The sequence below is a fragment of the Clarias gariepinus genome, chromosome 27 (genome assembly GCF_024256425.1).
Source record: "Clarias gariepinus isolate MV-2021 ecotype Netherlands chromosome 27, CGAR_prim_01v2, whole genome shotgun sequence".
Taxonomy (NCBI): Eukaryota; Metazoa; Chordata; class Actinopteri; order Siluriformes; family Clariidae; genus Clarias; species Clarias gariepinus.
Window position 1 is genome coordinate 7,768,921 of NC_071126.1, and position 23,926 is coordinate 7,792,846.

At 37.5% G+C, this 23,926-nt stretch overlaps 2 protein-coding genes and 4 non-coding genes across 11 annotated transcripts in view; 4 read left to right on the forward strand and 2 right to left on the reverse strand.

The window, feature by feature from the left end:
• Window positions 1-1,842: 1,842 nt before the first annotated feature.
• On the reverse strand, window positions 1,843-7,937 carry xrcc3 (X-ray repair complementing defective repair in Chinese hamster cells 3). 3 transcript variants are annotated; one of them, XM_053489259.1, is made up of 7 exons: window positions 7,777-7,937; window positions 7,563-7,700; window positions 5,408-5,563; window positions 4,793-4,947; window positions 3,468-3,680; window positions 2,655-2,701; window positions 1,843-2,547 (listed from the first exon to the last, which is right to left on the reverse strand). In XM_053489259.1, the coding sequence occupies exons 1-7, from the start codon at window positions 7,829-7,831 to the stop codon at window positions 2,286-2,288; spliced, it is 1,026 nt and encodes a 341-aa protein (XP_053345234.1). In that variant the 5' UTR covers window positions 7,832-7,937; the 3' UTR covers window positions 1,843-2,285. The 3 variants fall into 3 exon arrangements, with proteins under 3 accessions (XP_053345234.1, XP_053345233.1, XP_053345235.1); XM_053489258.1 differs by having other exon boundaries at window positions 5,351-5,563; XM_053489260.1 differs by lacking the exon at window positions 3,468-3,680 and having other exon boundaries at window positions 5,351-5,563.
• trnaa-ugc (transfer RNA alanine (anticodon UGC)) lies at window positions 7,359-7,430 on the forward strand. Its single transcript has one exon. It is a non-coding gene; the product is annotated as a tRNA-Ala (tRNA).
• An 813-nt stretch (window positions 7,938-8,750) lies between the features above and the next one.
• The window catches only part of brf1b (BRF1 RNA polymerase III transcription initiation factor subunit b), a 67,615-nt gene continuing 52,439 nt past the window's right edge, over window positions 8,751-23,926 (forward strand). The window contains exons 1-4 of one of the 4 annotated variants that reach the window (XM_053489061.1): window positions 8,751-8,787; window positions 10,308-10,518; window positions 15,702-15,782; window positions 17,416-17,589. In XM_053489061.1, coding sequence (XP_053345036.1) covers window positions 10,335-10,518; window positions 15,702-15,782; window positions 17,416-17,589 — 439 coding nt within the window. In that variant the 5' untranslated portion in view covers window positions 8,751-8,787; window positions 10,308-10,334. Of the gene's footprint in view, window positions 9,069-10,307; window positions 10,519-15,701; window positions 15,783-17,415; window positions 17,590-23,926 lie in introns of all 4 variants that reach the window. The other 3 variants (XM_053489058.1, XM_053489059.1, XM_053489060.1) reach the window with 3 other exon arrangements.
• trnaa-ugc (transfer RNA alanine (anticodon UGC)) lies at window positions 10,881-10,951 on the reverse strand. The gene has a single exon. It is a non-coding gene; the product is annotated as a tRNA-Ala (tRNA).
• trnaa-ugc (transfer RNA alanine (anticodon UGC)) lies at window positions 11,168-11,239 on the forward strand. The gene has a single exon. It is a non-coding gene; the product is annotated as a tRNA-Ala (tRNA).
• On the forward strand, window positions 11,401-11,472 carry trnaa-ugc (transfer RNA alanine (anticodon UGC)). The gene has a single exon. It is a non-coding gene; the product is annotated as a tRNA-Ala (tRNA).

The window sequence follows — 23,926 nt, forward strand, 5'->3', positions numbered from 1 at the left end:
AGACAAACTGAACTAAAACAACAGACTTTATTTAATTATATTATTTTTTAATACCAAAAGTGCTTTAAATAAACTGAGCCAAATATCAATGTTTATAATCGAATTCAGTCTCATAAGTAAAGAATCTAGAGGTGTAAACAAAAATAATACAAAAGTAAGTCCAAGCGGAGCTCCAAGAGAGTTTATAGAGTTTACAGGTTAAGTCTATTAAGTGACTTTGTTTTACCAAGTCAGAAGTAAGCTTTCATTATTGGGTTTCCTCTTGAAAGCAATGTTACTAGTTGTTAAATAGAACAAAATCTCTCATGTATGTATAACTGCAAAACACACTAACACACCCACTTTGAAATTAAATTGCATGGAGTGATTCAAGGTAACATCTCTTGTCTTTGAGTTGTACAGAGCACAATGCTGAATCAAACCTCACTCCCATGGAGTCTCAGTTGCTGCCTAATAGGACCCTTAGCATGGACCCTTCATAACCTCTTCCTCTCATATATATATATATATATATATATATATATATATATATATATATATATATATATATATATATATATATATATATATATGATTATACAGTAGCCTTTTACGGGAAACAGGTGATTTATTGAGTGATTTATTATTCCCAAGGAAACATTTCAGCACTAAAACTATGATTGTTTTATGGCAAAGCATTCGTATTTACTGCTTGTCCTGCCTGCTGACAGGGACTATTGTGTTATGGATCAATCTGTCATTAAGCTGCCAGATATATCTCTCCATCTCAAAAATGATGTAGGAAGAGGTAAATAACCTGTGTACAGCAGATAATCAATGACACCCTACTTCTATAAATACATTGTAACTGCATTTACAGCCTATTTTTTTTGTTTTATTCAAATTCAAATTTTATTTGTCACATACACAGTCATACACAGTACGAAATGTAGTGAAATGCTTACACGACCGCCAGTGACCTTAAAAAGAGAATTAAAGCTGATAATAAGTAATAAATATGAATAAAAGAAATACGATATAAAAAATTAAATAAAAAATAAAAATAAAATTGAACTAGGAAAAATAGAACTAAAAATAGAATTAGAAATATACTGTACAAATAGAAATATACTGTACAAGAACATTTAAGAAATTGTGAATTTTTTTTATTTTTTGGGAGAAAGAAAACTAATGTACTCCATGGTGGTATTGCAAATTCTATCTGTAATTTAATAGTATTCTCTATTGCAATATTTTTTATTGTAGTGAATTCCTTTTATTTTTGGTCATGGAAATATATGCATTTCACTGCATACCATATTGTGTATGGCTGTGTATGTGAAAAATAAAATTTTGGATGGACATAAAGTTCATGGACACACAGCGCCCTCTGCTGGTCAGCATCTATTACAGACGTTATAACTCTATTTTGATGCAGGAAGACAAACAAGAAAATCCTAAATAACAAGGAAATTCTTACCAGTGTCCACAGACCTTCCGACAATATCGATATTACATCAAAATTACTTGATTAAAAGTCCCGGGGTTGTATTAACTCAGTAGCATTTAGGTTATAATAAAAATCTTTCTCTCCCTGCTTCCTGGCTGTAAACATGCTGTTTTTTTTCGTTGTCTGGAACCATCTCCGCTTGTCATTTTAAACACCTGCTACATGATTTAGGATTTCATGGAGGGAAAGCAAATCATACAATTATAAATAATAATCAGCAGCTGGCAATATTACCGTTCTAAATTCTACACACCACTGTGGTAACACAAAAATATGCACAAATAGAAGTGAAATAGAAAGTACAGATATGTGTTGTAGGATGTAGTGGAGTGAAAGTAAAAATTATCCACTAATAAATCTATTCAAGTACAGATGTGTCTATACAAGTACAGATGTGTAGCCCTACAGTTGGTTTGGGGATTTTAGGGGATCCCTAAACAGAAGCTGGAATATTTAGTTGGCATTACTGTTTGTCATCCTGTTGCCAACATGATCCTCACCAGAAGGAGTGAACAGAAAGTAGACAGATTAATGCACATCTTTGGGGGGGGGGGGTTAATTCTTAGAGAACTTTATTTGTAAAAGGCGTTACACATATAATGTTGCATTGACTGGATTAGACAGGTGTTACTAAGGTAAAATATAATTTATCGACAACACATACATTCAAAAACATTGAGTATGCTTTTTCTATTTGTATTTTAATGATGCAGTAAAACAGATTTGTGTAATTATTTTAATCTGTCTCATCAGTTAATGGAGTTCATCACCTCCAGAGAATCACAAATTCTTTGCTCTAATCCTTTAATAATGTTGTCCCCGCCTGAGACTGTTTAATGACTTTTTCTTGTGTGACTCCTCGAATTCCTTCCTCCCAGACCCCACACAGGCAGAACTCTCGAGGCAGATGAGGAGCAAAAACCACCTCTAATTTGCGCGTGGCGCTGGTCTGCTCCTCTGATTTTAAACAGCCTTCTTGTCTCCTCAGCATGAGTCGTACCATCACCTGATTGGCCCAAATAATACCCAGAGCAGGGAGCACCTTACAGTCCACCAGCCTGAGGGAGACGGAAACACAAGCTTTTAGCATCTTTTATATGATTAGTATTGAGGGACATTCAACAAGATGACAGGTTGAATGTATTTCTATGCAGAAAATACTCACCCGTAATCACAGCGGCCTGGGTTCGGACCATCTATGACATCTGACACCTAGTCAATGAGAGGAATGATTACGAAATTACTCTTAGCAAATGTTTTTGATTGTGATCAGTATAATTATTGTAATTAGTATACATTTTTTTTATTATAAATATATTTATGGGGCAGGTGGTCTGGAAAAGAAATCCAGCATCCTCATAAAGCTTATCAGCAGAAAAAAGCATCAGCTGCTCTTAAATCTCTGGACTTTAGACTTGATGAAACACGGTGGACCAACACCAGCGGATGTCATGGCAACCTAAATCATTTCCGACTGTAGAAACTTCACACTGGACTTAAAGCAACCTGGATTCTGTTCCTCCAGACTCTGGGACCTTGATTTTCAAATGAAATTTTACTTTAATCTTAAAAGAGGATTTGGACCACTGAGCAACAGTGCAGTTCTTTTTCCCCTGACCCCAGGTAAGACGTATATGCCTTGGGTTCAGGAGTGGCTTGGTACTAGAAATGCAACAGATGAAATATTCTAATATTCTGAGATGCTGGATTTTTTTATATCGAAATTCAAAATCATCGAAATCAGAGCAAAAATGACTTGAAAGATTTCACTTTTCCTGTAATGAATCTAGAATATATGAGTTTTTAAATTACAAAAGAGAAAATTAATTTTTTCATGATTCTATTTTTTTAGATGCACCGTAATTCCTATTATATAAAATGTCATTCAACCTTCAGCTAAGAATTGATTGATTTAAAAATTCGAAAAACAAATTACATCCATTTAATCACAGAGAGAGAGAGAGAGAGAGGGAGAGACCTGATTAATGCAGAAAACAGGGGCGCTGTATGTATGGCTGAGTCGATGTAGTGTAGAGGAGAAGGCCAGTAGGTGACGTGCTCTCTCTATGGCCTCATCAGCCTGGAACTCGCTACGAAATAAAGCGGCTACTGAGTCCACCACGACGAGGCGGACTAGACCTCGCTCCAGCAGCGTGCGCACTCGCTTTGTAACACATGTCTGCAGGGCCTCCTGTTCTCACACACACACACACACACACACACACACACACACACACACACACACACACACACACACACACACACACACACACACACACACACACACACACACACACACACGCCACTGTAGTCAGTAACACTAGTCGTTATTTACTTTCACATGTCTTTACAGCCACATTTTTTAATTATTATTATTATTTATTTTATACAAGGGGTGCTCGAGTGAAACTGTGCCTTTTGATTGTGTGGAAAAACAAGACCCAGTGATTAGTTAAAAATTACCCTTATTTCTCTATATAATCCCCTTCTACACTTATCCTAGCATTTCACTAGTGCTTGGATACCATCAAGTACGCCAGAGCCATAATCGGAAAGTCTGTTTCATGTCTGAAACACTGGCCTCCAAGGAACTCCTTTAATGGCCCAAACATGTGGAAATGGCTTGAAGCGAGGTCAGGATGATATGGGGGATGTGACAATATCCCCTGCAATGTGCAACTGGGGTTTGTGAATAATTGTGTGTACAGTTCCCACAGTTCTCTTCCATAAGTTGGAGACAAGTTATCCATCGATTTTCAAGGAGCATTAAATTTACATTTAGGCATTTGGCAGGAGCTCTTATCCAGTTTTTTTTTTTTTCCAGATCAGATATTCCACTTGTTGAATGGTTATGGAAACGACTACAGTTTGCAACATTCAATTGATTTACTGCAGCAAAGAGTCTCATTGCAGTACTTAAAAATATGTGCTTGAAATGTCTTCTGAAAATGTCAATCAGTTTTACTACTTTATCCTTTCGAAATTTTATTACAGTTTAACTAGTTTAGCTAGTCCATCCTTGTCAAAATCCTGTTGTATTATAGTTATTCTGAGTTGAATGTAATAAATGTCCTTGAACAAAGCCAAAAGTGTGGCCGTGTTCCCATGATTTATAGAAATATTTCTATCCTAATATATACTGAAAAGACAGAGAAAGAGAGGAAAAGTGATCATGAAATGGATAATATCTGTACAATCTGTAGACCATGGTAAACTTGTTTCCCCACTCAAAGCGTGGATGGATGGATGGATGGGTGGATGGTTTATTGATCCTGAAGTATGTGTGTTTTAGAGACCTCTTACCAGGTCTGCAGTGTGCTCGATGTAGATGTTGTCACTGAAGCGGAGGCTACGGATCAGAGCTGGGGGGACATCGGGACGAAGCCGGGACTGCTGGGTAATCAGCTGCCTCAAACGTTTAATAGGAAAAGGATCTTCAGTGCAGATATATACAGCTCCTGTTTATGGATTACAATCAAAAATATTTCTGTCAGCCTGTCTGCTGATAAATGGACAGAAGAATGAGTTATAATGAAATATTAACCATGATCAGCATGTTTGACTTTTTCAAATAATTAAGCATGGTTAAGCAGGACATTTTGGACAAATGGCAAAAGCCACTGGTCTTTGATGACTTTGTACTTTTTTTTTTCTTTGTGCTATATAACATTTATTTTGAGTGTTTAAAAATTACAGTCCTAAGTTGAATCTATATTTTTTAATGAATATGTGATTTCAAATCACATATTCATGTGATTTAAAATCTTTAAGTAATGTAGACATTATTATTCAGCCCTATGCAAGACCAAAAAAATCCACTAGATTTTATCCTCAGCCTCACCTGGCCTGGTCCAGCCTTACCTGCTCCGAGACCCCCATGCTCACGTGGATACTGAACGGACAAAGAAAGCTGCAGACCAAACTGTGTCTTTCCAGCAGCGCTCTCTCCTGCTAACTCGGTTATTCCTTGCAGGGGAAGGCCACCACACAAGAGACCATCCAGGACAGGACAAGCAAACGAAAGCCTATGCCCAGGCTCCAAAGAAGGAAATTCTCCACGTGTCAGCTGTAAAGCTGTAAAGAGCAAAAGAAGAATATTTTACAAGAGCCTGTTTGATACCAGGGCAAATAATCAGAGCAAGAACTTATACTATGTTTATAAGATTAGCCTTTATTACCTGCCCAAGACACATTTGTCAAGTCCAGGATCATCATAAAAACAAAAGTAAGTGATGTAAAGTGATTTGATTTTTTTATTATTATCAAAAATGCTTTAAAGTTGACCAACCTCAATACTGTACTTACTGTACATTCTGTCCTGTTCTTTATTTATTAACCAATCTGTTAATCTGTTAAGATTCCAACAATGCACCTCTATCTAAAGTCTCTTAGGTTTTCCACCTGACAAATAATATGATCATATACTTTTTTCATTTTTATTATTATTACAACTCATCTAAACCTTGCTGGTGCACCTTATGTTCAGTTATAGGGTATTCACCTGTATATACAATCCTGATGTAGTTCTTAGGTTCACACCTGACTGCACTACTATAAACAGTAGTGACGGGGGAAAAATCAATTCAGTTATGTATTCTGATCTTTTTGGGTGGCAATTTATGTATCGCTACAATCTAGTTTTTTTTTCTATCTATTTTTTTTTCTAGATTAGATATGTTTGCGTTTGAGCTGGTAAAACTTTGCAATTCCCCCATAATTCTACAAAAATCACTAAACTTGTCACACATTGGCAGACAGCACAGCTCCTGGTAGAAGCGAATTATTAGATTAGTAACAAATAAATAAAGAAATAAGAATATTATTAAATCAAAACATTTATAAAACAATGATACTTATATAAATCGTGATAATATTGTATCGGCTGGCGATATCCTGGTGATTTTTATCCCTAGCATACAGTGCATCATAGGTCTTAGTCTGCATCTCTTTCTTTTTAACGTACTTTTTTAAGGGTGTATTTTAATCTTAATATTAACCTAGACTTTAACATTTTTCTTGTTTGCTTGAATCTTATGTGTGTAAGAAAAGGCTGCTGTAACATTACTAAAAGTCCTAATTATTCTGCATAATTTATACACTTTTTAAACTTAAATTTTAATTCAGTTTTTTTTTTTTGGTAAGCTTGTAAATATATTACTTTTCAAGTTTAGCTTTTTAAAATATATATTTTTCATAATAAAAAAAAAAAACATATCCTTAATACTTAATTGGAATATTCTAGTTTTTATTTAATTGTACTCTCCAGTGCAACTTATTACTTGCGGGAAACTATTATTTAATTATTCATTATTTAACTCCCTTTTTTCCAAATCCAAATAAGTGTTGTCATCTGTTGCACCTCTAATTCAGACCCAAATTTCTACTGAAGCCAGTTCACATTAGGAATTAGCATGGAAACAGGTGCTAAGATTCTCCCTGTGCTCCCAGTCCAAAGACATGCACATTAGGCTGGTCTTCCCAAATTGTCTGTAGTGTGTTGAATGAGTTTACAGTAAGTGTGTATTATGTTTGTATGTGTGCCCTGTGATCAATTCACCTTGTGGGTGAAGAAGGCTTCTGGGATAGGCACCAGGTCCCCGGCTGACCTTGTATACAAGATAAAGCGGTATAGACGAGGATGAAAAAGTGAGAGTGAGTAATATGACTGTGTTGGGTTGAATTTGTATGTAAGTTGCTGGTCTTTTCTGTTGCTCCGCTTGAGGGGTCGCCACAGCAGACCATCAACAACTTGGCACATGATTTGTGCTGGATATTTTCCTAATGTAACCCTCCCATTTTATTCTGGCTTGAGACCAAATGAAATCATGAAGCATGAAGTGGTGTGGCCCAAAGCTCCCTTGCTGTAGGTGGGGATGTAGCTCAGTGGTAGAGCGCATGCTTTGCATGTATGAGGTCCAGGGTTCGATCCCCTGCATCTCCAATGGTTTTTAAGAATTGCTCTGTAGTAAAGGCAGATGGTTGCGGGATCAAATCTCAACGCTGACTAAGACGCTGTCAGCGCGTGTTTTTATCGCGTATGGTCTGGCGTTACTTTTACACCCGGGGTGTTTACCTGTGACAGGTGGGAGCGGGCGGTACAGAGACGCTACCGCAGTGTGCACCAGCTGGACCTCAGGGTCAGACAGCTGGAGGAGTCTCTGTAGATCCGAAGCCGGAAGACTCAGGATCTGTTCCGCTGAGTTCACATTAGCTGAGAAGATTCACATCACGTTAATCAACTGGAGTTACTGATCATTAAAGACAATCACATGTGTCAGAGTGTGTACCTTTTCTTAAAGCATTAATGATCTTTGGATTCAGGTCAAGTTTCTCCCAGTCCATTGTGCGTCATGACTTTCTCTCTCTTTCTTTCTATCTTTCTTTAAGTCTGATATTTAGGATTATTTATTGTAAGGGTTTAAGCTGGAAGAAATTCCCGCGGTTGGGGCTTTATAGTATTTCCAGGTTAGACTCGACCTTTCTTCCACCCACCAAAATAAAAGTTCAAGTTTAACTGTAAACTTAAATGGAAGTAAAAGATCTATAATCGTACTAACTAAATAAGATTTAGTAAAATTGTATTGGGGAAAGAAAATTATAAATATATTGACAAGGTTCCCAAGTCTAGCTGATCTGTTCCAGCAACCTTATATATATATATATATATATATATATATATATATATATATATATATATATATTTTTTTTTTTTTTTTACAATTAAAACGAAGTACATGGTATGCGGGGGCACAGGGGGGTGTTCTCCTGTCTATTTATTAGGTATCTACTTAGTAGCGTGCATATATAAATAATACTTTAAAGTACTTCATTACTTAAAAATAATATAACAAAACCCCTACACAAAATCTATGTAAAATTAATGAAAAATAGTTCTGCGTAATGGAAAAAAATATTTTATTTCTGTGCACACCCATACTAAGAGACATTTTAAGCATTCCTTTTTAATCTGTAGAGCAGTTAAGATAAAAAAAAAATGTCACTGAGTGATCATGAAGCAAGATAGTCGCTTGAAATTCCCTGCAACATGTTTGTCACAGGTTATTCAGCCAAGTTAAATGCGATTCCAAAGATTAGAGAGTGAAACTGTAAGGTTTAAAATGATCGGTGTAGGGCACAAGTGAACAATGGTTCATCACTTCACCGGAAGTGGTTGTGTAAAATTTCCCAGCAGCCATTGCGCGTAAAAAATGAGATCGAAACCGAATGTATACATGTAATGTATTATTAAAAAGGATACAAACTGGACTGTACTGATTTCTTTGTACTCCATTTTCAAGGTTTGATTTCAGTAACCTGCAACAGGTGTCTATATTGTTTAAGTTGTCACAGTAACGCAGGGAGGATGTGGCGTCTGCGCCGGTGACATCACAGCGTTTTCAGAACGGTGGATTTATTATTTTTTGTAGAGCGAAGTAGGGAGCGCACTTTAAAGTGGAAGGGAACACAGCCAGTGTTATCAGCCATAGTGAGTGAGTGTATGAATGATGGAATAGCATTGCGGATAAGTTGTTTATTAATAAAATCCATTGAAGACCCTGTTTTGTAGGGTGCTTGTTCGGTGAGTGACTAAACTAGAAGAAGACAATTGTAGAGCATCACTCTGTGTAAGGTTAGCGAGCTAGGAGGAAAAGCTAACAAGTAGCTAGATGATAAATAAGAGTGAAAGAGCCGGCTACCTCTCTATAAGTTACACCGCTAACAGCAAAACACACGCAGCAGTGATCAGAAATATACATTATAAGCGCCTCATATACAATAATAAACAATTGTACTAAGATGCGAAAGTGTAAGTATACATCGCACGGGATTAGTCATAATATATTAGTGTATGAGACTCGCGGAAGGCCTAGAGCCCTGTAGCTGAGCGGCACAATACCGAGACCGTAGAGTTAGAGCGCGTCAGATTCCCGGTTCGAGTCTCAGGAGGTGTGCGTTCGTGTTAGCGAAGGTTTATAAACGAAAAAATTGTTATGTGTGAATTTTATCTTTCTCGTTTTACTGTGTTTCACTTAAATGTATTTAGTCGATAAGTCGTTTTCTGTTTGTTAAATGAAAAGCAAAAAATGCTCCAAATTCGTACAGAGTATTAATATTGGACGTCTGTAACAAACTATTCGGAAGATTTTTCACTCTCTAGCTTTTTTATATAAATTAAAAAAACGATTCAAATTAAAATTTTATTTGTCACATACACAGTCATACACAGTACGATATGCAGTGAAATGCTTAGACAACTGCTCGTGACCTTAAAATAAAAGACTATGAATAAGAAATAAATATGAAAAATAAAATAAAAGGTGAATTTAACTAGGAAAGAACAAATTTAAATATAAAATTTAATTTTTATAAAATAACTGTACAACAAAAATACACAATATAGAAGAAATATAGAACTAACAGAAAACAGCTGTACAAAGAACAAAAAGAAAACAGCTGTACTACAGTACCAAAAAATTGTGGACACACCATCTAATTCCATGTTCGTTTCTGATATTTGTATTTCTTACACTGTAAAACAATGCAGAAGGTATCTAATATATGCCATAATCTCTTTTAAACAGTTTGATATTGAAACAGTTTGATATTGCTACTTATCCTCTGTATTGTTCTAGGATGTAGAAAATCTAAAAAAAAAAAAACAACATTAAATTAAAAGGTGTGTTCAAACTTTTGATTGGTACTGTAGATTTATGTATTTCAAACCATTTGTAGCATTTAAATCACAGCCCACATGTGCTTTAAGAATATACAGTACATAGATATTAAGTGTCTGTATATTTGCTTTCTTCCTTCTCAGGTGTACTGACATTTTCTCTCAGTCAGGATGAGTGCTAGGCAGTGTAAGAACTGCGGTGGAGCAGATATAGATATAGACCAGGCGCGAGGAAGTGCCGTGTGCACCAACTGCGGATCCGTGCTTGAGGATAACATCATTGTGTCAGAGGTCCAGTTTGTGGAGAACAGCGGAGGAGGAGCATCTGCTATCGGCCAGTTTGTGTCTGCTGATGGTACGTTACTGCCACTGTGTCTTGGAATAAAACACGCTGTTGTAGGAAAATAATCAACAACAGTTTGAGGGTGCTGTGATTTACGCCAATGCACAAAGCCTGTTACTACATTAAAGATGATTGTATTCCAATAACACTTTGTAATAATACAACCTCCCAGTGCCTTCAGACTAAATATTGGTCCTCTTGGAGAAAATTGTATTCATTCAAAATAAGTGAAGATCAAGATAAGTGGAGCAGAACTACATCTTCATTTCCTTTACTTCATTACCTGACTTGCAACAGACACAGGAATAAACAGAGAAGTTGAAGGTTAAAGGTCTTGGCTGATCAAAACTGATCAAACCTTAAAATCTCACATTTGGAGATGCAGGGGATTGAACCCTGGACCTCATACATGCAAAGCATGCACTCTACCACTGAGCTACATGCCAAGATGGTTAAGTGCTAGTCAAATCTGATCATGGTCCATTTGTATGTAACTTTAAACTTAGTACTGTATCACAATTTGTCTTTGGTTTTTATACAAGTTATAAAGTGGTTGCTAAAGGCATAGCATAGGCAACTTTTTTTAATAAGTGCATTAAGAGAACAGATATCACAGAAATGTATTGAATGACTAATGAGGTATGATTTATACTTGGTAACTGGGGATGTAGCTCAGTGGTAGAGCGCATGCTTTGCATGTGTGAGGTCCAGTGTTTGATCCCCTGCATCTCCATCTGTAAGTGTTTAAGGCTTTTTCAGTGGTAAAGGCTTTGTTCTGCTGATGAAGCCTAGATTTAAGCTTTCCCATACTGTATATTTAACAAATTCCTAAAAAGAAGTGACGTGTTTAGATGCCTGGAAAATGATTAATTTTAATGTAATTTTAACACAACTGGGGATGTAGCTCAGTGGTAGAGCGCATGCTTTGCATGTATGAGGTCCAGGGTTCAATCCCCTGCATCTCCATGTGAGAAAATTTATTGTTCAAAGAATTTAGTTTCTCATAGTCTGAGAATCTTAAGGTGTCGTTTGGCAAACTCCACGCAGCCGTCACGTGCTTTTACTGAGGCGTGGCTTTTGTCTGGCCACTTTACCACACAGGCCTGATTGATGGAGTGTTGAAGGGATTGTTGTTCTTCTGGAAGATTCTCCTTTCTCCACCGAGAAACATTGAAGCTCTTTTAGAGTGACAATTGGGTTCTTGATTACCTCCTGACTACGGCCCTTTCCCCCCAGTTGCTCTGTTTGGCTGGCAAGGAAGAGTCTTGGTGGTTCCAAACTTCTTCCATTCTTTGTATGCATTTAATCCATTTTGGAGTAAGGTTGTAACATAACATAATGTGGAAAAAGTGAAGAGCTGTGAATATTGCGATGTAAAACATCACTTGGTCTCATGATATATATCGTGTAAGATTGAGATTTTGTGCACCCTCCTAAATATGTGATCATTACCAGTGCTAATACTACAATCATTCCACAGTTTGTGTCTGCTGATGGTACGTTACTGCTACTGTGTCTTGGAATAAATCACAGTGTTTTAGGAAAATAATCAACATCACGGTGAGAGTGCTATAAAGTACCCTGGCCTGTTACAACACTGAAGATGACAATAACCAAAGTCACGTCAGAAATGTGTTTACAATGAATGTATCAGCTGACCAATCAGATTTTGAATAGTGGTAAGGTACCTGGGGATGTAGCTCAGTGGTATAGTGCATGCTTTGCATGTATGATGTACATGGTTCAAAACCCTCCATGTGTGAATGGTTGGAGCTTTATTCTGCTGATCAGAAGAGGTAGCTTTAGTCTACTATCCTGATTGGATAAACAGTGTTCTAAGAGGACAGATATTTGATCTGACAGCACTTCTGACAAGATTTCACTGTTGGCATCATTTTACTTCTCCATCCCTGCTATAGTTCATTACTGTTACTGTGCATGTGTGTGTGCATGTGTTGGCGGCTTCACACATGCAGTTGTAGCCAATTTTAGCAGTGCTGTGATTATTAGTGGCACTATATTGCCAAAAGTTTTAGTTCGCTTACCTTCACATGCATATGAACTTGGGTAACATCCCATTCTTAATTCATAGGGTTTAAATGATGTTGACCCACTCTCTGTGCAGCTATAATAGCTTCTTTAACTCTTCTGGGAAGGCTTTCCAAAAGGTTTAGGAGTGGATTTATGGGAATTTTTGACCATTCTTCCAAAAGCGCATTTGTTAGGTAAGGCATCAGATGTTGGATGAGAAGGCCTGGCATCCAGTCTCCGCTCTTATTCATCCCAAAGGTGTTCTATCAGATTGAGGTCAGGACTATGTGCAGGCCAGTTAAGTTCTTCCACATCAGATTCGCTCATCCATATGTTTATGAACCTTGCTTTGTGCACTGGTACACATTATCCTATTATCGTGTTAAACCCTCTCTTAAACTCAGTGATAGGGATGTTCACAGTAATAGGAATGGTCGTATTTTGTACAGGAGAATGACAGATTTAAAAACACCCTTAAAAAGAGAAACACCGATCAGCCATAACATTAAAGCCAAACAAAATGCATTGTTGTTATTATGATTAAGATTATTATTATTATTATGATTATTATTATGATTATTATTATCAGGAAAAGTCTTTTATCCTTTTATGTTTAAACCGGGCCAGAAAAGGGGGAAAAGGGGAATTAAGCACGGAATACATTGTCATCAATGACCTTTTAATTGCACCATATTAAGGATTGAATTGTATTGTAAACACCATATCATGCATCTAATTGTTAAAAAAGTATACATAATTAAAAATAATACTAATCCCAGCCTCATTAGTTTATTAGTTTTTAAAATTCCAAACTTCTACCCCTCAGCTAGCCTTTTCTTGTTTTTAGCATTAAGAGATCCCTCTAGTTATAATGCACTTTATAGGTTATATACCTCAAATTGTCTTGTTAATAAATGATTTTATATTATAACAGGTTAACCCTGTAGACAAGGTTGTAAATTATACATTACAATTCAAATTGTTATATACACCAGATTAAATATATTTGGTATCAATTATTGAAGAAAGAGTGACATTAACACAGGATCACCACCATAGTGGCCTTCTTTTATCTTTAAGTGCCTAGCAAGATCCTCTCGCAGGCTGCTTTACTGTAGGAGCATAATATGCGGAAAAAAATAATAATCTCTTTGTGCTTTATTCCAGATGTGCACAGTTATCATTAATTTGTGTATTGAAGTAAAGCCACCGAGTTGCCTTTCTTTACTTGGAGTACAGCATATTGATCCACATTAAATAGCACTTAGGTAAACAGTTCTGTCGATATACACGTATGTGGTGCTAATGAACAGTACAGGGAGACTTCCTTCTTCTCTCTTGGGCAAGGTATTGTCCTTATGCCTGCTTTACTCGTTATTAGTAGTAGTAGCATAAGTAGTATTAGTAGTAGTAGCACCAAGTACCTTATGTGACAGATGTACCTTGACTAATATAAGTGTTTTGTTTTTGCACTTATAAGAGTTTTCTCTGTCCTTATCTTGTGTTTTTCTTTACAGCTTTATGATATTTTCTGTAAATCCTTGCACTTATATAAAGGTTAAGAAAATGTCTTAATGCTACACTTTAGCCTCATCAGCTTTTTGCATTAATGTGAGCAAAAAACAAAAGTGAATAAACAACACCATCATCTTCTTCATCATCATCAATAACAAAAACAACCATTTTTAGTTATGTCATTATGTAGTGACTTTTTTGTACAAGTAGCTAGACTTCAGGCAGCACAGTGGCTTTGAGGTTAGCACGGTCGCCTTACACGTCCAGAGTCTGGATTTGATTCCCAGCCAGGTTCGATTCCCTCGGGTCTGTGTGCGTGGAGCTGGCATGTTCTCCTGCTTGGTGGGTTTCCTCAACCCAGTCCAAAGATGAGGAATGAGTGATCGAGAAATAGGTTTGGCTGGATTGATGAATATTTTACTTACAAGAATGCTAAGATTTTTGCAGTGCAGAGGCCATTCACTATAACACAAGCTCAAAGCCTGCTAGATTGTGGAGGAATGTTAACATTTTACCACCTAAAATGCGGATAAATAAAAAAAAATATTTAAAAAATAAATTTGATTTTGGAGTTAGCGTGCCAATACATTAATTGAAACACAAAAATCCAGATAAAAAACATAATTATATATAATAACTAAGTGTTGTCTGACACCTATTGTACAAAACTGAAAAAAAAAATGATTGAGCATCAATGTCACACGTCTGAATATACAACACATAATACCTCTTTAAGCATTTTCAATAATACTATTTACTACTGAAAAAGATTTGCAAAAGAAGGGTTGTATTTTTTCATCTTCTATACCACTTATTCTTCTAATCACGTGGGGCCTGGAGTCTATTTCAGGAGACTTTTGGCACAAGGTGGGGTATACCCTGGACAGGGTGGCAATCTGTCACAGGGCACACACACACACAACAGGCAATTTGGAAACATCAGTTAGTCTAACCTGCATGTTTATAGACTGTGGGGGGAAACTGAAGTGCTTAGAGTACCACACACACACACACACACAGACCTCCCGAGGCAGGAATCGAACCCTCTCCCCTGAAGGTTTAAGGCCACAGTGCTAACCACTATGCCACTGGATTGTATTTACTGTTTTATTTTGACTGAACCACATTGCCTATATTTTTTCTCATTAATGTTAACTGAATAATTTTCAATAATGGTATATTACATTAAATTACATTATTTAAAATGGTAGCTTTTTTTTTTTTTTTTTTTTTTACCCCAGTGATCAATATGTATAAAGTGACTGAGGACACAGGCCCCTTTAACAGTGAAGCCTACATTAAGTATGTACAGTGGAGTAGGAGCGTCTCACTGCTTTTCCTATTCTGAGCCACCAGGGGGAAGCAGTGCACAAGCTCAGCCCAATTATCTCTGTGTTTTGTGTTGTCAAATGGATAGATCAGGAGTACAGGCCAACCTTAACATGTATAACCTCAATCCTAAAAAAAAAGAAAAAGCTGATTCGCATAATTTTGGATGTTTTTTCATGAATAACAATCAGTCCCTGAGCTTGTGTTGTAGTGAACAAAAACACAGTTTAAATAAGGACCGGAAGCTGGCTCTGATTCTGGAAGTGCTTTCGATTGCTCTTTGCTAAATCAGGACGAATGTTTTTGTGTCCCTGCTGCAGGTCCCGTAAAGGCCCCAGTGCTTGGAAGCAGCTTCCATACAAGCCTTGGGAAGGAGTCACGAGCTCAGACACTTCTAAATGGTGAGCATTTAGTCCTTTCGTTCCCAAGACCAATGTTCTTACAGTTTTTGATTGGCTTTCAAGTTGATTTTTTTCTATACATTACAGATTTCCCACTTATATGATTCTGCAGTACAATAACGTACTTAATTTTGATTCTTTGATCTTTAAAATATCCCAATCATATTGAGGGAAAAAAATCAATGAAGTTTGCAACATTATTTACACACAAAAAATGTGTGTTATGACTGCACAAGTATTCATATTTGTTGTTTTAAGACTCCTAATTTTAAAAGGAGTTCACCTCCATATAAAAACATCTCAAACAGTGAACAACAGCATGTACTTTTTTTCACAGGTGTGTGAAGGTGTGACCGATGTGTGTGTGAAGGTTCCCAAAAGGCATGTTGGGTCGTGTCAGGAAATAAAAAAATAAATAATAATTATAATTCTGATGAGATGAGAAAAAAACACTTTTCACGGAACTACTACAAACAATCCTAAAGCTGCTCTAGACTGCAATAGACATAACACTGGGACATAGGTTTAAACTTTCAACAGGACATCAACCCTAAACTTATTTTAAATCCTATGCTGGAGTAAATTTAGTGTGTTAGAAAATGATGTATGTTGATTCTGCCTTTCTGTGACTTTTAAATATAAATGAAAACCCGACAAAACTTTCTGTCTTGTACATGCTAATTAAAATAATATGTAATAAATATTAAATATGTAATAAATCAAGTTTAAGTTATATTCAGTTAATTGATTAAATTTGTTTCTTCACTAAGATACTCAGAGTGTAAGCGAAAAAGAGGGAGAGCGCTATCACCAGGGTCCAGCCAAATGAGGCTAAATTTATTCCATTGTGCGACTGTAATCGTCCTGCTACGTTCACGTGCGTTCAGGTTCTAGCAGCGGATCTCGCTAATCCTGTGGCACGTGCAGCACGAAAATCACTCAGTGCTCTGGCTGGCCTGAGACGTGTAAACATGCCAGCGCATGGGGTCAGCAAACAGCGGCTTCAGAATAGAGGGATTATGCCCTTCAAAGCTATCTGGGTTATTTTTGGCGTTTGGCACGTTGATAGCTCACTGGGGAGCTGAAACGTAGATTCCACCTCTTCATCTGTTTCTGTCCATTGAACACCTGCTTTAATGCTCAGCTATGATACCTGATACCAGCTAGCAGGGACCGATGCTTTAGTGGGCAAGTACCACTGTGCTTTAAATACTGTTTTTTTTTTTTTTGTTTTTTTGGAAGCAGCATATGCAAATTGAATTACTGACCAGATTGGGCACCATACGTTGAAATGCTAATTTCAATAAACTAAACACACCACCATACTGTGAGATTACTGTGGGCTGATCTATTAGACGTGTCCAATGAATTACACCCTGGTGCAAGAGCAAACTGCTGAATATCTTGAGTGAAAGCGAGACAAGGTTGCAGATGGTCCCACTCCAGGGACAAAAACATCTGTCTCTCTGCACAGAGAAGCTTGGGAGCCAGCCTAGATGTGCACCATTCTCATGACATCAGTGCTACTGGAAAACTAAACACCTGCATGTGAAGTCATGCTTCAGTGTGCATGTGCGTGTGCACGCCCCTGAGTTTGACTTAATTCATGTACATGCATGTGTCCTGTCTCTAGGGAAACGGCAAATACACAGCCTGGGGAGCCAGCTGCAGCTGAACCAGCACTGCCTCGACACAGCCTTCAACTTTTTCAAGATGGTGGTGAGCAAGCATTTGACAAGAGGTCGCAAGATGGCCCACGTAATAGCTGCCTGCCTCTATCTGGTGTGCCGGACAGAGGGCACCCCACGTATCCTTATTCATTTTATTTTCTATTCCAATCATTTTTCATGGGCAAAACTGTTTTTTTATAAAACTTAAAATGCATCACTTTGCAAGATTCTTTAAAAGCATTATTTAAAAAAAAAACACACACACACCAGGAAATGAATAAATCAATCAAAGTGCTTTTCAACCTCTAAGCTCTGCATTGGTACTCTATCCATTAATGTGAAATGTACTTACTGTGTAATGGAGCCCTGTGGGAAAGCTCAAATTCCATTGAGAAACATAAACCTTTATAACATGTCAAACCATGAACTCATGAGACACGAAAGAACCAAAACTAAAACGTCTTACTTGAGTGACGTGTGAGTGAGTCAAAAACTTTTAGCACTCCGGTTATTTTAAAACTTCTGTTGGCCGCACTGTCTTTTAGCGCTTTCTGTTAAAGCCTACTGTCTCCCCAGTCACGGCTGTGCAGGTTACATCACTTACATCAGTTCATTTGTAACTGTGGCGCGAGCAAAAATGGATGCCCCGCTGTATACAAGCAGCATGCAGCGATTTGTTTTTTTGTTGACTGAACAAGACCCTTAGCTTAGCCTTTTTTTCAATGAGGGAACGGAAATATGAAAGTTTGTTAACAGATTGAGAAAGGGTTTTGAAAAGCAAGGCGATTCTCACGTACTCACTCACTCATTGTCTAAACCGCTTTATCCTGTATTCAGGGTCGCGGGGGGGGCCTGGAGTACACACACACTCATTCACACACTATGGCCAATTTGGAATGGCAGTTAGCTTAATCTGCATGTCTTTGGACTGTGAGAGGAAACCGGAGTACCCAGAGGAAACATGCATACAGAGACGGGAATCGAACCGGGCCAGGAATCAATCTCAGACGCTGGAGGTGCAAGGTGATAGTGCAAACCACTACACCACTGTGCCGCCCATCAGAGACATTATGTTAAAAATTATGAATTTTTCTTTTTTTTTAATTCAAATTTAAATAGTTAATTTAAATAAACTCTACAGCCAGAGAATACATTTTGACTCCCCCTTACAAACTTACAAATTCTCTAGCACAGGGGCTCTCAAACTCATAGCCTGCCAGGATAAATATGAGACCTTGTAAGGCCATAATCTAAGGTTTTTTAATTTTTGAATATTTTATAGATTCTATTAACACTAATAACATGGGCTTTGACAGTATAATAGGATGTTTCCAGAAAATTTGTCAAACTGATAAGAGTTTTTTTTTTAATTATACATTTAATGTTTGGATTATAAATTTATAGAAAGAAATATACATGCATATGCATGCTTGTTGCAAGTTAGTGTAACACAATTGTGTCGAATGTCTTTGTATGCCGTAGCGTTACAATTTCGGTTCACTGAAACTAATAAGCTCAAACCTGTTCCAGGTTAAAAATATAATAAGAACTAGAAGCCCTGACCTTATCCCCAATGAAAATCATTGTGTTGAATGAACTTGAGTGCGAAGTGACACTGGCATCAGTATCAATGGGATGTTTATCATTAACATATGTGTGATGATCTGGTGTCCACAAACTTTTGGCCATGCAGTATACCCAGTCCTTTGTCTCCTGTCTTTAAACTTTTAACTTTTGTGGTCTCTACATTAGGTGATACGTTTTGAAATTTTAAGTAAGTCATTAAACCACACAAAGGCCAGCACCTTTTATTAGATGTCGCTTGGAACCAGCTTGGATTGTGTTTTTTAAAGTGCTTTAAAACGATATTTAGGATTAAACCTTTTTTTTATTCTACTGGAGGAACAGGAAGAAAAAGGAATTTGTTTTTGTCAAAGTTGAAAATGAATTACATTTCACCTACTGCACTCTTTTGTCCATAAAACAAAGCTAATTTTGTTACCTAATACCTGACCTGATACGACGGGTCACATATGTGAACCCACATGGATGTTCGCTTCACTGTGGATCTGGTGTCAATTCTAGATCATGTCAAATGTTTCAGTCTGATTATTTGCAAGTTTGAGCAGGCTAAATGAAACGAGGCAGTGGGGTGTGTTTAGCCTGCAGGCTCCGAGTTCAACATCTGTGCTGTAGCGTTTCAATAGCGATCCCTAAAATTTCGTTGTATCCATGTGCAATCAGGTGGAAAATGAAACCCTTCTATGTTTAATTTGATCCACATCGAGTACGCTGGTAATCCATAACAGCCAATTCTTTCCTCAAAAATTAGATTACATTAGATTTAGAGCTTAATTTACCAGTCATTTTAATGTTACATAATGAAGTGTTTTATGTAAAAATTCATTGACTGGACCATCTGCCCTTAGGCTTCATTGTAATTGAATTTAAGTACACAGGAACAACAAAGTTATTGTCTGTTGTAATTGCTAATATGCTTTGGGTACAATACATTAGATTAGTTTGAAAAAGGTATGTTCTTTTCGTGATATAGGAAAAAGTTGATAAAAGCGGCATGTCTCATGGAGGGCATGTGGGATGAGTGCGGCAGGATTATGATTATTCTGAGTCGTTCTGTTGAGTAAACGATGGTGCGCAGACCATCTGCTCAGTTTCAGAACTCTCGTTTCTCTCAGGAACGATCACAGTGGTGGTCTTCTCTGTGATGCATCACAGGGTTACAACAGCCAGAGTTCTTAACAGTTAAGTAAAGTTTAATGTAAGAAAAGTTTTCGTTCTCTTCCAAAGTATGACAGCAATTTGACAAAAATTATCTATCCATCCATCAATCCAGCTGTTATCTATACCGATCATCCTCTGTAGGGTCGCAGGGGGCCTGGAGTCTATCATAGGGAAACCAGTGCACATGGCAGGGGGTACACCCTGGATGGGGTGCTAGCCCTTCACACACGCACACAGAGTCATGAACTATGCTTAATTTGGAAGTGCCAGTCAGCTTACATTGCATGTTTTCAGACCCTGATCAAGATTCAAACACTTAACTCTGGAGGTGCAAGGCAACAGTGCTAACCACTAATCCACTGCTTCATGACAATTATAATTTTTACATTTATTAATGAACGATATATCTATTTTATCCCTTTATAGTTATATCTAATATTGTGAAACATCTGCATCTTCCCTCTTGGCGAAAAACTCCATTTATGTGATAACTTGGTCATTCGATATATTCAGGTCATCAGCTGACTTAATTTTATTGTCACAGACTGTAGCTAAGCCTAGACCTGACCTACTGAAGCAACCCCAGATCATAACATTGTCTCCAGAGGCTTGTAAAGTGGCCAGTATGTATGCTGGGTGCATCACCTATGCCCTTTCTTTCTCTACCCTGACATGCCCATCGCTCTGGATTTGGGTCAATCTGAACTCATCAGACCACATGATCTTTTTTCATTGCTCCAATCCTAATGGATTTTCTGATGGGTCTCACTAACAAGTGATTGTCTTAAGGACACACAGCCGTTTATTCCCAGTTCTCATGACACTATGTAGATATGGAAATGCTCTTACTTTCACTATTAAACATTGCTAGTGTTTTTACTTTTGATATTTTTGCTATGCAACTTCAAATGTTTGTGATCTCCATTCATGATTTTTTTTCAAACCACATTTCTTCCACAACATTGACAGTTCAGGACTATTCTTCCAGGTTTTAATGCATTAAAGACTTATTAACCCGGTCCAGTAATTTCAAATTTCCATAGTTGTTTTCTTTGCTCGATGCAACACAATAATCTGACATTTACAGTATGAAATGGCAACTTTTTTGTTTTTTGTCCAGGCAGTGTACACAATAAACATGTCATTCTCTCACAAACCTTCATTTATTCTCTCTTGGTAACAAAGTAAAAATTTGAGCTTGTAATGTCACCAGAAAATTGGACCTGTCTTGGAAGACTCTGTCTGTTAACAAACTTAGACACTGGAAACTCTCACCAAGAATGCTAAAGCCTATGATAACAGCTCCAGAAGCAGTGTTTGAACTAAGCTGGTGGGGAAAATGAACCTGCTTCTGGTATTAATTAAGTATTCAACTCTGCTGAACTGTGCCTTTTGTCTGTGGTATTCTGTAGTAACGGTTTGTCTTCTTCAGATAATGAAATACCAGAGCATCTGTGGGTTTTGTCATTCACTAGACAATGATTAAACCCTTGAGAACTAGAATCAAGTGTAATTGTGCAGATCTAACCTGACTGTCCCTCTAATAAGCATCGAGTAGCATATATTAAGGTATTAATGAATGATTTCCGTTTAGAGGTTTGCATTTTGCCTTACAAATATGATATAAATCCCTCTAATAACTTGTGTGGCCAACGATAACTGTCTCAAATGCCTTGGCATACTCTGTTTTACATACTTTGAATACTGTTTTGGAACTTTTGGAACTACTCAGTTGCTTGTCCTGGCGAATTTGTCCAAAATGTCTTTTTCATATCAGGGCTGGTGACTGAGAGTGTTATAACAAAACTTTGACCTTTGTTTGAAGTTGTTGTTTTGCTGCTGGAAATAGCAGAATACTTTTGATAAATACTTCATAAGATAGAGGTACATCTTTTTCCTCTATCCATAAACCTTGAGAGGTGCAAACTCCACTTTGTGTGTATCAAAGATGAGATGTGTGTTTTGCACTGCACTAAGGAATTGTGAATATCTTTTTTTAATCTATTCTATTTATAAGTCCTGCAGATTTTGTGTTTGTGATGTGCACCAAACATATCACCAAAATATATGTAGGACTGGATGTTCTTTTTCATGAAAAGAGGGATTCAGTGGTTAACTGCTCGCCCTATCATCCGGAGATTGCTGGTTCGGTTCACAGGTGAGGCTGTAACTTCTCGCAGCCGGAGGTCTAGAGCTCCGCCGTTGCCGGTTACCAAGTGCCGGATGAGAAAGGAGAAGGGTTGGGCGTTGGGCTAGCAACCCGTCCCAGAAAAAAAACAACCGCTAAGGAAACAGCGAAAGTCCTCTATATTTATAATGGAGAACTATTGTTGCCCTATGCACCTAAAGTGCTGGTGGCCTTAAGGATTAAGGATTCATCACTTAGTTGGTTGCTGTATCGCACTGGAGGTGGAAAACGGTTTAGTTTTTTTCATATTGGCTTCACTCAATCTCACTATCTTACTTATTCTCAATACTGCTTATCCTGTTCATGGTCATGGGAGGCGTGGAGGACATGACACTAGGAAGGGTACACCTTGGAGAAGGTGCCAGTCTATCGCAGGGCACACAAGCACACATGAGAGCCAATTTGAAAACGCCACTTAGCCTAATCTGCATGTATTTGGACTGTTGGAGGAAACTGGAGTACTCAGAGGAAACTCACAAAGCATGGAACATGCAATATCTTCATTCATACAGTATGTATTTTATGTTCCACACTACGTCTTATATTCAGTATACTATATGTGTACACACTTTCTGTATTAACTCTGGACTTGAATAAATTGCATTGGTTACTCTAAAATAGATTTTGGCCATTTCAAGTCAAAATGAAAAGTTATTGAAATGGGATATATTTTTTTATTGCCTGTGAGATATAGCGTAATGTAGAGAAAGATGTCTAATGGATAGCCTTGAGTCAAGAAGAGCATCCTTCATACTGTATATCCGGTTTGCATTATTTGTCAGAGTAGAATTGCTTTTCATTTTCTAATGGACAGCCATTCAGGGTTTTTTTCCACAATGTTTTGCTGCACACCTGCTCAGTCTTACATCATATACATGCACACGGTCATGTGCATGTAATGCCCTGTATCCCCGTCCCACCCTGGTCCCTTAAGTGCTGTGATGAAGCAGAGAGCTGGGTTTGTTTACATCATAGTGAGACTGCCTGCCCCTGAGGCCTGGGAAGGGTTTATTCAAGAGAAGGGCTTAACCTTGGCTAAGTGTAGCTTTAGCACAGGCCACGGTTGCATTTCACATTTTACTGTGCATAAATAACTGATAAGACCGAACCCATATCTGAATTCCGTGAAAGTTATCTAAGTGTGTGTATTTGTTTAAACATTATGCAGAATTCCATGGCTAGTTCAAAACAACATCCTACTGCGCCAGTGTTATCCTTATCAAGATCACCAGTGCAATTACAGCCCTTAATCTGATCACCTTTACTTTTTCTTGATAAGACAGGATTAGCCTTTCCCTTTTAGTTGTACTAATCTTTCCCTAATATTTTAGAGGGCATTAATCACCATGGAGACATGCCACAGGTGTATTTTTATTATTTTTTTCCTTGTATGCAGGTAAGCTAAGTTGACACAGATGGACAGAGACAATCCTTCCTCACTGTAAGAATCAGTTTGTGCTTTAGGCCTCGGTGGTGATTTCAAAAAGATTAAACTAAATTATAACTTAATCTAATGTGACAATTAGCAAAATCAGTTAATTGAC